This window comes from Rhododendron vialii, chromosome 3a (genome assembly GCF_030253575.1).
Source record: "Rhododendron vialii isolate Sample 1 chromosome 3a, ASM3025357v1".
Taxonomy (NCBI): domain Eukaryota; kingdom Viridiplantae; phylum Streptophyta; class Magnoliopsida; order Ericales; family Ericaceae; genus Rhododendron; species Rhododendron vialii.
In genome coordinates, this window is record NC_080559.1 from 25,418,167 (window position 1) to 25,430,669 (window position 12,503).

The window sequence follows — 12,503 nt, forward strand, 5'->3', positions numbered from 1 at the left end:
GATCTCTCCGTTTTTGTTGTTGGACGAATGTAGTTTTGGCCTAACGGCGCTGTGGGGTTCTTACGGATAGAGGTGTGGCCGTCGGGTGGTGGTAGCGTTCAGTGGCTCTGTTGGCGATGTATGGAAGTGCTCAGCCTCTATATCTCAATCCGTTTGTGAGGACCGAAATGGCGGCTCCTCAGTAGTCTTTTTTGGGATCCAGTTGCTCGTGGGGTTAGCGGCAACGCAGGGTTGCTCTTCCGTTTGCCTGGTGGTGGTGGAGCTTTCTGGTGGCTGCTAGTGGTGGTGGGGACTAAGGGTTGCTACGATGGTGGATCTGGTGGTGGTGGTCGCAATTTGGCTGGGGGACGAGCTTAGTGTGGTGTTTGCATGATGTTGGTGGTGGTGATGGGCTAATGGTGGCGGTGGTAGAGACTGATGAGATTAGGATTAGGTTTTGACTCTTGGTTTGGGCCAAGCCTATGTGGTTTAGGGTTGTATTGTTGGGGTTTGGCCCTTAGAGTGTGTTTGGACTTAGTCCCAACACCTTTTTCTTTGTTCGTGGGTTGGATTTCCCTCTCCCTTTTTTTTGATCCGCAACCCTCCCCCTTTCGATCCCCTAATCGATGTACTATTTGTCAAGTTTGTAATAATGTTCTATTGCCTATGGAAAAAAAAAGTTGATCATATGCCTTATAGAACAAAGTTGGTCCGCTCAATTCGCGATATCAAGTTTGATGTCCATGCCAGCTAGGTTTTTACCCTTTTTTTTTAATCAGCAAAATTTTTTTTTTATAAATCTATGAAAAAAATTACAATGATTTAGCGGATCGTGGGCACATCGGCGAAAAACCATCCGAGAACCAAATCCAAAGGAAAGCAAGAAGCCAACCAAAACACTAACATCTAGGTTTTTACTGTTGACCTGCAATAAAGAGTGTAACACAAATTACACTGAAAAAGCATACCAAACCGGTCTATATCACATATTCTGATGATGAGTTTTCCATAATTCAAGAGTCTAGAATCGCAATCCAGATTCTTAGATTCCACCAAAACAATCAGCACCAAACACCCCCTTATCAATCCTTTTTCCAATACAATGGAAGTCAAGACCCGGCAAATCTAAAGTCTTAACTATGGACCACGTATGCACTATAACTACCAAACCCACTAATAGCACTGGATACAAATAACCACAAACTGAAAACCAAATTGAGTTGTGTATCTTGCATAGTTGCATGTGATCAATCATGGGTATATTATCCATGGCTACAAGTGCAGCATTTGCTTTCTTCGTTTGCTTTCTCATCAGCATTGCAACATTCCATGTTTGCTTCTGCAATGGAATTAGCAGCAGCGCCAATCATACTCATAATAATATCACTTGCTTCGAAAATGAGAGAGAAGCCCTTGTTAAGTTCAAGCAAGATTTGAAAGACCCTTCGAATCGGTTGTCCTCTTGGGATATCGAGGAGGATTGTTGCCAATGGGCCGGAGTTGTCTGTGACAACTTTACTGGTCATATCCGAGAGATCCAACTTCAGAGTCCTTATTATAGGGATTCTTCTGTCATAACTTTTGCTGAATATGAAGCTTATATGAGTCATAAATTACGTGGAAAGGTAAATCCCTCTTTGCTTGATTTGAAGCACCTCCAATATCTGGACTTGAGCAACAATGATTTCGAAGGGACTTCCATCCCTAGCTTCATTGGCTCCATTGCAAATTTGAGATACCTCAACCTGTCCCTTGCCAGATTCCACGGAGCCATTCCTCCTCAACTGGGGAATCTCACTAAGATCCATTATATGGGTCTCATGAGTGGCTTTGAAGATAACAATGAACCGGTGCTACACAGTGATGGAAATTTGCATTGGCTTTCGGGCCTTGCTTCTCTACAACACCTCGATATGAGTTGTATAGACCTCAGCAAGGCGTTGGATTGGCTACAGGTGACGAGCAACCTCCCTTCACTGGTAGAATTACACCTGTTTTATTGTCGACTCGAGTATGCCTTCTCTCCTTCTTCAACTAACAAAATTAACTTTACATCACTTGACATCCTCGACCTTTCCTATAACAATCTTGGATCGTCTGTACCAGGTTGGATATTTAGTCTTAATCACCTAGTCTCCCTTAATTTGATGGAATGTGGCTTTTATGGTCCAATTCCTAGTGGTCTTCAAAACATGACTTTTCTCAAAGTTCTTGATTGGTCTGGGAATCCTTCAAATTCTGCCATACCGAGTTGGTTGTATAGTTTACGTCATCTTGAGTCACTCATTCTCCAAGGGAATCTTTTGCATGGTGCGATGTCAATTGCCATTGGAAACTTGACTTCCCTCATTAGCCTACGGATTAATAGCAATTCTTTATCAGGTCCCATTCCAGTGTCGATAGGAAGATTATCATCTTTGATAATATTAGATCTTTCCTATAATAAGTTCAATGGGACTCTTCCTAAAAATCTTTGGCAACTTGGAAAGTTAGAAGGCTTGTTGATACGTTATAATTTGTTGCATGGTGTCATCTCTGATGTTCACTTTGCCAATCTCACGAGATTGCGTTACCTACAAGCTGGTGGAAACAGTTTAACTTTAAAAGCAAGTGAGAATTGGGTTCCCCCTTTCCAACTTGAAATTTTGAATTTGGAGTCTTGGCAATTAGGTACACAGTTTCCTTTGTGGCTTCCATCTCAAAGGAAGTTGCAATATTTGAGCATAGCCAACACAAGAATTTCAGAATCCATTCCTACATGGTTTTGGCCCTCTTTTCCCAATTTAAAGTACGTAAACCTCTCTCGCAACCAAATTCGTGGAGAGATTTCAAGCTTACGTAATGTTGGTCGTCTTAACGTGATTGACCTTAGTTCCAACCACTTCAGCGGTACGCTACCCCTCGTCCCCTCTAATTTGAATTGGCTAGATCTTTCGAATAACTTTTTTTCGAGGTCTATGTACCATGTGTTATGTGGCAAAGGAGAGGAACCAAACAACGATATGTTCTTTCTCAATTTGGGAGATAACCTTTTGTCAGGAAAAATTCCTGACTGTTGGAAGCATCCATACCTGCAAATGATCAAATTAGAAAACAACAGTCTGGCGGGTAGCATTCCAAACTCCATCGGACAGTTAAGTCGCCTTCAATCGTTGCACTTGCGGCATAACAACCTCTCAGGAGAACTACCCCGGACTCTACAAAATTGCTCAATTTTGCGGGTCATCGACCTTAGTGAAAATAGATTTGCTGGAAGCATTCCACTGTGGATTGGCAATTCATTTTTGACCTTGATAGATTTGAATCTGCGTTCAAATAAATTTTCAGGTGACCTTCCACATGAACTATGTCGTTTAAGCTCTCTTCAAATCTTGGACGTTGCACACAACAATCTATCGGGTTCCATGCCTAGATGTTTCGCCAATTTTAGCGCCATGGCAGAAATAAATAACTCACGTAACCCAATATTTTACCATATTGGTTACGGAATTGCAGATAATTTATTTCTGGTGACCAAAGGCAGATATGTTGAATATAGCACCACTCTTGGATTGGTGACAAACATGGATCTTTCGAGAAACAATTTGTCTGGAGAGATTCCTGATGAACTCACTGAACTTAGGGGGTTGTGGTCATTGAATTTGTCTGGCAATCATTTGACAGGAAGAATCCCAAGGAATATTGGTGATATGAGACAACTAGAATCCCTTGATTTCTCACTAAATCAACTTTTTGGGGAAATTCCTTCGAGCATTTCGAGTTTGACATTCTTGAGTCACTTGAACTTGTCCTATAACAATTTGACGGGAAAGATTCCATCAAGTACTCAACTTCAAAGCATGAACGATTCCAGCTTTCTGGGCAACAAGCTTTGTGGGCCTCCACTCACAAGCTGCAACCCAAAGAAGCCAATCCCTGCTCAAGTTGATCCACCTGGAAGTGAAGAAAATGGAGAGGGATCTTTGGAAGCATTGTTCTTTGCCAGCATGGCCCTTGGATTCGCAGTTGGGTTTTGGATTGTGTTGGGTCCTTTATTATTCAAGAGATCTTGGAGAATTGCTTATTTCCGGGTGCTAGAAGACATTTGGCACAAGCTTTGGGATTTCATTTCTTAAATGTTGCTATATGTTGGTAAACGGAAATAGTGCTTTATTTGTTCCTTTGTGAAAAAGGAAAAAAGAGAGCCAATTCTGTGTTTGGTTTTCATTATTGTTTCACCATAAGGCAATAGTGTTCGGTAGTTTGTCTAGAAAGTAATATTGGTGGATCTTTGTGTCTTTCCATTCTCTATGTGTAACCTGCAATGATTTTTTATAGTGTAATAAATCTCCTGTGCGTGGTGTAGGCCAGACATTTCTCTTTTTTGTTCTGTGTCCAATATTGTTTGCTTGAATAGGTATGGATGGACTGGGAAAAGAGATTTAATTATTTATACGGGCGGTGTAAACATTTATTTTTTCTTCAAATCAATTACATTGCGCCACATCGCAGTATTCTATTAATTGGACCACTGTTTTGACAACGTGACGTAACGTAGTTGATCTGGAAGAAACAAATGTTTACACCTTCTCAAAATGCCTCAACAAATTCAATCAAATTGGTGTGTGTTGTTTTTTCTTTGAGTTGGACCCAAGCAAGCAATCCTTAATAATTCTATGGGCCAACAACAAGAACAAGATGACCAAGATTAGGATTGCCGTAAATGAACTCCTGACTTCCTTTCATTGGCTTGTACGTCCTAATGCATTTCTTCTGTGTAAGTGAACATTTTTTTATGAGCTGGTAATAATTTTACTTTCCCTACGTTTTGAACTTCAGGTAGACTATGCATGCGCACCTTAGGAGGTCCAACAACACCTCCAATCATGTGGGACTGTCAATCGGGTCGCTATTTTGACGTACAGATAAATTCGGTCAACCGATAGGATTTGCTTATATGGAGTTTGTACTGAAGTAGTTCAGAATGCACTGTTTTTGAACGAATCAGAGTTGCTTGGGCGCCAGTTGAAGGTCTTGAAATTAAGTTTGATTGAGCAACTTTAACAAAGGTTTTAAATTCCGTGGTCAGTGGATTCTCTTTTTTATGCAGGTGTCTGCAAAACGAACTAACGTACCTGGAATGAAACTGTATCGAGGAAGGCGTCCGAACCCATATTTTGGCTTTCCATCCCGAAGGCCCTCCATGCCCGGTCCGCCTTTCTATACTTCATTTTGATATGGGTAAGTAAGAATTAGGATTATCTAAATTTGTTTGCTTTCTGGTAAATTAAAAGATGGGATAAGGAGAAATATTTTTGTTTTGATAACTAGTAAAAGTAGTGAAAAGGTATAAAGAGATGCCACCCATGTACTAGAGAGACCAAAAGAGGTCAAACAGTAAATAATGCGCATACACGTACGCCTCTCTGAACGCCGAAAATATCTGACATATCAAGGAATTGATCAAGGGTTGATTTGCACTCCCTCGACTCCCAAACGAAACAAACTAGAAAGGAAAAGACACATAATTTTTAGCAGACATCTCATCCATGTCAAACTGTCTATGATTCCTCTCCCGCCAAATGAGCCTCATCAAGCACAGTGGAATCAACTTCCAAAGCTTTGTCTTCTTCTATCCACTCCAGCCCCATAGTTCCAAGTTCCAAGTGAGGACCATGCACCCCAACCTTCCCTATGCCTAACTGTTTGTCTATTTTCTCACTTATAGTTGACGAATCGACTAATGGTTGTTATGCATGTGTGCTGAAATGTGGGTGTTTGTGATGGTGGAGTTTGGTTCCTTGCCGTGTTTCAGGACTTCTCTGGAAGCAAACTTAATGAAGTGAATGGAGATGAAAGAAGAACAACAAAATGGACTTTATTATTCTTCAGGATAGAAGTCGATCGACGATGAGAACTGTAGAGACCCGTATTTTTGAGACTATATTTTTTCTTTTGCAATCGTACGGCTCGTTGAGATAGACGGTGCGGATATTCGGTGTGACATCTTCGTGGGAGGATATAACGGTAATTGTGCGAGAGGTGCACATGTGTGTGTGGGGGGTGGGAGCATGGGATTAATCCCCATGCCAATAATTTCCCCAGGAGAATCATTTCTCCCATTTTTTTTTTCTCTCTTTTTCTCTCTCGGCTATCTCTCTCTCCTCCTCTCCTCCGAAAAGCTCCCTCTTCTCTTCTCTCTTCGATTTCATCTACTTAGGGTGTGATTCCGGACAAGGCCAGAGAATTAAAGTTGTTATACGGAGCACGAGCTTTCCAAATATCCAAGAAAATTCATGATCGGACCTCGTTAGAGCTTGGTTGACTCGGTCAAAGGCTCGGATTTTGCTCAAAACCCATGAGGTAGGGATTTCTCACTTCTATTATGTGTGTATGTGTTGATTTGGTGTTTGAATCGTGCCCTAGATCGTTGTTTTCGTTGTTAAAAATGTTCTGGTGGAGTCTGAAAATCATGCAGTGAAAACCCATGTCCTACCGGTAGGAGTTTTGGCCCTACCGGTACAAAAGCTGTCCAGTAATGTCATTTTCGTGAAATTGTGGTCTCCTACCGGTAGGAAAATGTGTCCTACCGGTAGGAAATGAAAAATTCAGCATTTTGGCAAAACTTCGAACGGGCATAACTTTTTCATCCGAACTCTGTTTTGGGCAAATTTTATATCAAAATTCATGTACCGAAAATGTACTTTCCAATGGTGGTGGTCTCATCTCCCAATTCTTAACCGATAAGATTTGGCAGCCAAAATAAGATAGATATATTCGTATACGTTGGGAAATCCTTTTTCCTTAGAATCGTTTGGGTGAAACATGGGTGTTCTTAGGTTCCCCTGAGTACTAGTTGAATGGTTTGACGAGGCTAGTAGTATACTAAATGCTTGGTAGTGGTCGTTGGGTTCCGTATGAGTCGTTTGACACCGAAACGAGGGTTTAGAGAATATAAGGAGTATAGGTGGCCAAATGTTGTATGTGTTGACATGCGAAGTGAAAAACGAACACATAGAATTCTTCTTGAGTTAAACAATGCTAAGCATGGATACCCGAGACAATTCCTTGTGTTTGATATGTGGTACACCTCTTGCGTAACTTATACGATTTTGCGAGTTGCAAGGTGGAAGTCCATGAACTCGCTATGAGAGTTTATCTTTTGATGTGTGAGTGCTTGTATGGTGATGAGAAATTACTAACGTAACGATTGCGAGTTGATTGAGATGAAATTATCTGTACTACTTTTATGTGAATAAGTTTTCGTTGTGAATTCATTATATGTGACTGGAATGAATGGCTAAATTGTAAAGTGTATCGAAGGAATTGTGGTATGGTGACCTTTGATGTGTGACTTGAATTAGTTCCATCAGTGAGGACGAAACTAGTGGGGAGTATCGGGATTTCTTAATTGGCCTGGCAGGAGCTTTTGCTCATGATACAGAATGATGAGGAAATTGTGACACGAGGTGAATGGAAATGGGCTATCATTGTGAAAGTGTAAGTAAGTGATACGAAAGACATTGGTGTTGCGGTTCTTTGATTACGATAGTTTCATAAGTCAAGATATCGGATTGGTGATTCGAAGTGATATGAGGGACAGTGGCAGTCATGAGAAAATCATATAGATAGTAAGTCCTCGTGGTTGAATTAGAGTTTTGGTGTGTAGTCACGGTACTTCATTTATGTCTTCGACCTTGGGAAAATTACTAGTTGTGTTTCGTTTCATCATTTGAGATACCGTACCTTGCTTTTGTTATTCATTCCACCTGTCATCCCATTCGTATATAATAGTTGTGTAGATTTCTCTACTGGGCACGTGTTTGCTCAACCTACCATTTCAGGTTCATTGCAGGTCATGGTCATGGTCATGGAGTACTTGGAGTGCATGCTGACATTATCGATTAAAGCTATTTTGGAGAGCACTTTATTTTTCTTGTTTAACAAACGACTTTGTTATGAAATTCCTACTTTGAAAGATTGTATTTGTAGACCAATTTATGGAATCGGAAACTGTATTGTATTTTGGGGTATTGTACGTACGATTGTGAGGACTTTGTATTTCAAATGGTATTGTTAATTTATGTTGAAAATCGAGGGCGTGACAACTTGGTATCAAAGCATTAGGTTTGAATACCTAGAGACCGTGGGGAGACTTAGTCTCAGGGGTTCAAAAAAAAAAGTCATTGCATATTTTTAACAAAACATGAGTGTGCTTGCCTGACTGATGTGTGTTCATTGATGTGGCATTGCATCTGTGTTTATGCGAATTGGTGGAATGTGGTTGACTCATGTAAAAAAGAAAAAGAAGAAGAAGAAGAGAAGTTTGACCTCTTTGTAGTGACTACGGTTGCGAAGTTACTGTTATTAGTTTTGATCTTGAGCCGTTTGTGGTAAGGTATCCTTTCAGATGAGATGTTAGACAAAAAAAAAAATTTTGAAAAGTCGAGATTGTTGTAGTGGTTATGCGTAGTGGCGAGGTTGAAATGTGAAAGATGATATCCGTTAGTATGTAAAAGAAGTGTTGTATTGTTAACAAGGTTTGTGAGCTAAATACTTGATGCGTTTTATTTGAATTGTGTAGATTATGTGTTAAGTTTAAATACCTTAAGTAATTTTCATGTGATGCGAGGTGTATCATAGCTAAAGGATTGAACTAGTGAGTGTCTTGAATGTATGAAGAGATGATGTCTTGTTGTGGTAATGATTGTGTTTATTATTGTTATGGTAGTTATAGGGGTAGTGGTTTTAAGAATAGGTAAGACAGGTGGAACCCTTGTAAGTATCTGAGATTGACTTAGGAAGATGAGAGTTGTAGGTAGGGTGTTTAGAAACAGTATGTGTCTTCTGGACACCCAGGCGACTACCGAAGAGATCCAGTTGGAAGAGGCGCTTGATCACCGCTCCTTCTAGATGGAAGTCTCGGGAAGTCAATCGGATACTAGGTTTATATTAAGGGGTAAGATCTCTAGGCTTGAGGCAGATAACTATATATAGAAATTTCGTAGAAAAATGATGTGCTGTGGTGTTGTCGTAGTCATTGTGGTGATTGCCGTAGCGGTAGTGTTATGAGGGGTCGATAGGAGAATATTAGTTGTGTTATTCGGAGATAGGGAAAATAAGACACAAGGAGAAAGATAGTGATGTGATTTAAGTCAAGTGGTCAATGTAAGGCAAAGTAAGAAAATTGTTTGAAGTAAAGGCGATATAAGGGTGAACTGTTAAGGCTAATAATGAAGTGGAGTGTAGTTGGCATCCTTAGTTGGAATGGTGTGAAATTCATGGCAAGTGAGACTATTAGAAGTTCTTGGTGCGAGTGAAATTGATTCTTGAGTAATGAGGTAGTACGAGTCTTAGAATATAAAGAGGAATATAGACATGTTATTTGTAACCCCAGAGTCTTGTTAGTGTTTAGAAGAGGTTTATCAATTTGTTTGTATTTATATTGGTGTTTAAAATTTTAGTATCGAGAAAATCAATAGCAGTAAAAGTTTATTAGTGCAACTATTGCATACATTGTGTAGGTATTTGGGCGATGAAATATCGTGTGATTGTAAAGTTGATAGAGAAATGATTAATATTGATGTTGCGTATTTGTTACATGATATTCGAGATTGTGAAAATGGGAAACATGTGACTTGAGTAGGCTAATTGACGAGAGTGTTCGAGATTGATGGGTAAACAGAAAATGTGAAAGGTATCGTGAAGTTGAAAGGAACGAGATTACCATTGGGCTTTCTAGAGTGATGAAATGTGAAGTGATGGATACTTTGTGAGTCCGATGGACACTTTGTGAGTCCGATGGATACTTTGTGAGTCCGATGGACACTTTGTGAGGTTGTTGGATACTTTGTGAGTCCGTGGATGCTTTGTGAGACTGATGGATACTTTGTGAGTCCGATGGACACTTTGTGAGTTCGATGGATACTTTGTGAGTCCGATGGACACTTTGTGAGGTTGTTGGATACTTTGTGAGTCCGTGGATGCTTTGTGAGACTGATGGATACTTTGTGAGTCCGATGGGCACTTTATGAGACCGCTGGATACTTTGTGAGTCTGATTGACACTTTGTGAGATTGCTGGATACTTGGTGAGTCCGTTGGATACTTTGTGAGTTGGTGAATCTGCTGGATACTGAGTGAGCCTGTTAATGCGTGGATGTGTCTGGCATTGTGTAAGCTATTAAATTGCATTGTGGGTTTGTTGAAATATTTCGTGAATGAAATGTGCTGTTGTTTAGTTCTAACCTACATATTTGATTTATTATGTAATCTCAATGCGTGAAATTTGCTTTAAGTATATGATGTAGAATAAACAGTGATGCTTATGTGGGTAGTTGCTATGAGTGTATGCCTTTCTTGAGTAGCAACAACGATGTTTGGAGAATTGGGTTTAAGGAAATAGTGGATTGATAGTTTACCAGAATGGTTTTAATGTGTCTTGTGAAGAGTTATGTAAAAGGGACGCGTTACAATAGGGGAGAGTTTGGATTTTCGAAAATAGAAACCGATAGTGATTCAGAGTGGGCTAGAGAATATGAAGTAGTGTTGAACTCTTAGTTGTGTTTGAGTGTTAAATGGCCGAAAAAAAAATGTTTGAGATTTGTGCAGAGTCGATATAAAAGTTGTGTTGGTAAACAGAAATGTGAGTCAGAGATAAAGGTTGATGATTTTGTGTTAGGTGTGTTTCGTCGTACCAAGGGAGGTGAACCCTGTCTTTGAGAAAGGGAAGTGAGTAGCGAGGTGCGTGAAATAATTTGAGATTGTTAAAGAGAATAATGCAACTATCTATTATCAATGGTATTGATAGAATTGAATCAATTGTGGGGTGTGTTTATTTTATTTTATTTTTATTTTTGGAGACGAAAGATGTATTAATAGCTTTGAAATGTGAGACGTTCAACGAGGGTGAGTTGGTGTTAAAATTGAGCAAATGGTGATGATCGTTATGTAGTGATTGAGTTTTGGGTTTCTTGGTTTTATTACAGTGGAGAGTATTTGGGTATTCAAAAAAAAAATATTGATGGATTGATCTATCAGTTGGTATTGGGAAAATGAAGCTTATGAGTATTAGAATTATAGTTATTATAAGCAGTTTAGTATGTCCTTCTGGGAAGTTCAAGAGATACTTAGTGGAATAAACTGAAAAGAATGAGAATGAGGAATTCTAGAGTTCGACGAACGTGAGATTATAAACTGTTGAATCTCGGTGGGATTGTCATGAAGATATGTGGGGACTAGTATTTTGGTATAGATGTTAGGATTTGAAAATATGATAAAGATGATGGAGGTTTGTGGCTGAGTGTTGAGTGATAAGACCATACCATTAGTGAGGGTTCTGAGGAGCAAACGAGATAAGGAAGAATCTGCGTAGAAAAGAAAGAATGATGTTATAAGTATGAAATTGCAACATGAGGTTTGGTAGTACGATTGGTGACTCGGCTGGGTTTGGGTTGGCAAATTTCGAGGACGAAATTTCTTTAAGGAGGGCAGGGTGTAGAGACCCGTATTTTTGAGACTATATTTTTTCTTTTGCAATCGTACGGCTCGTTGAGATAGACGGTGCGGATATTCGGTGTGACATCTTCGTGGGAGGATATAACGGTAATTGTGCGAGAGGTGCACATGTGTGTGTGGGGGGTGGGAGCATGGGATTAATCCCCATGCCAATAATTTCCCCAGGAGAATCATTTCTCCCATTTTTTTTTTCTCTCTTTTTCTCTCTCGGCTATCTCTCTCTCCTCCTCTCCTCCGAAAAGCTCCCTCTTCTCTTCTCTCTTCGATTTCATCTACTTAGGGTGTGATTCCGGACAAGGCCAGAGAATTAAAGTTGTTATACGGAGCACGAGCTTTCCAAATATCCAAGAAAATTCATGATCGGACCTCGTTAGAGCTTGGTTGACTCGGTCAAAGGCTCGGATTTTGCTCAAAACCCATGAGGTAGGGATTTCTCACTTCTATTATGTGTGTATGTGTTGATTTGGTGTTTGAATCGTGCCCTAGATCGTTGTTTTCGTTGTTAAAAATGTTCTGGTGGAGTCTGAAAATCATGCAGTGAAAACCCATGTCCTACCGGTAGGAGTTTTGGCCCTACCGGTACAAAAGCTGTCCAGTAATGTCATTTTCGTGAAATTGTGGTCTCCTACCGGTAGGAAAATGTGTCCTACCGGTAGGAAATGAAAAATTCAGCATTTTGGCAAAACTTCGAACGGGCATAACTTTTTCATCCGAACTCTGTTTTGGGCAAATTTTATATCAAAATTCATGTACCGAAAATGTACTTTCCAATGGTGGTGGTCTCATCTCCCAATTCTTAACCGATAAGATTTGGCAGCCAAAATAAGATAGATATATTCGTATACGTTGGGAAATCCTTTTTCCTTAGAATCGTTTGGGTGAAACATGGGTGTTCTTAGGTTCCCCTGAGTACTAGTTGAATGGTTTGACGAGGCTAGTAGTATACTAAATGCTTGGTAGTGGTCGTTGGGTTCCGTATGAGTCGTTTGACACCGAAACGAGGGTTTAGAGAATATAAGGAGTATAGGT

General features: G+C 40.0%; 1 protein-coding gene across 1 annotated transcript; it reads left to right on the forward strand.

The window, feature by feature from the left end:
- Positions 1–1,232: 1,232 nt before the first annotated feature.
- Positions 1,233–4,094, forward strand: LOC131321262 (receptor-like protein EIX2). Its single transcript, XM_058352263.1, has one exon. It carries the CDS (start codon positions 1,233–1,235, stop codon positions 4,092–4,094), a length of 2,862 nt encoding a protein of 953 aa, XP_058208246.1.
- The last annotated feature ends 8,409 nt before the right edge of the window (positions 4,095–12,503 follow it).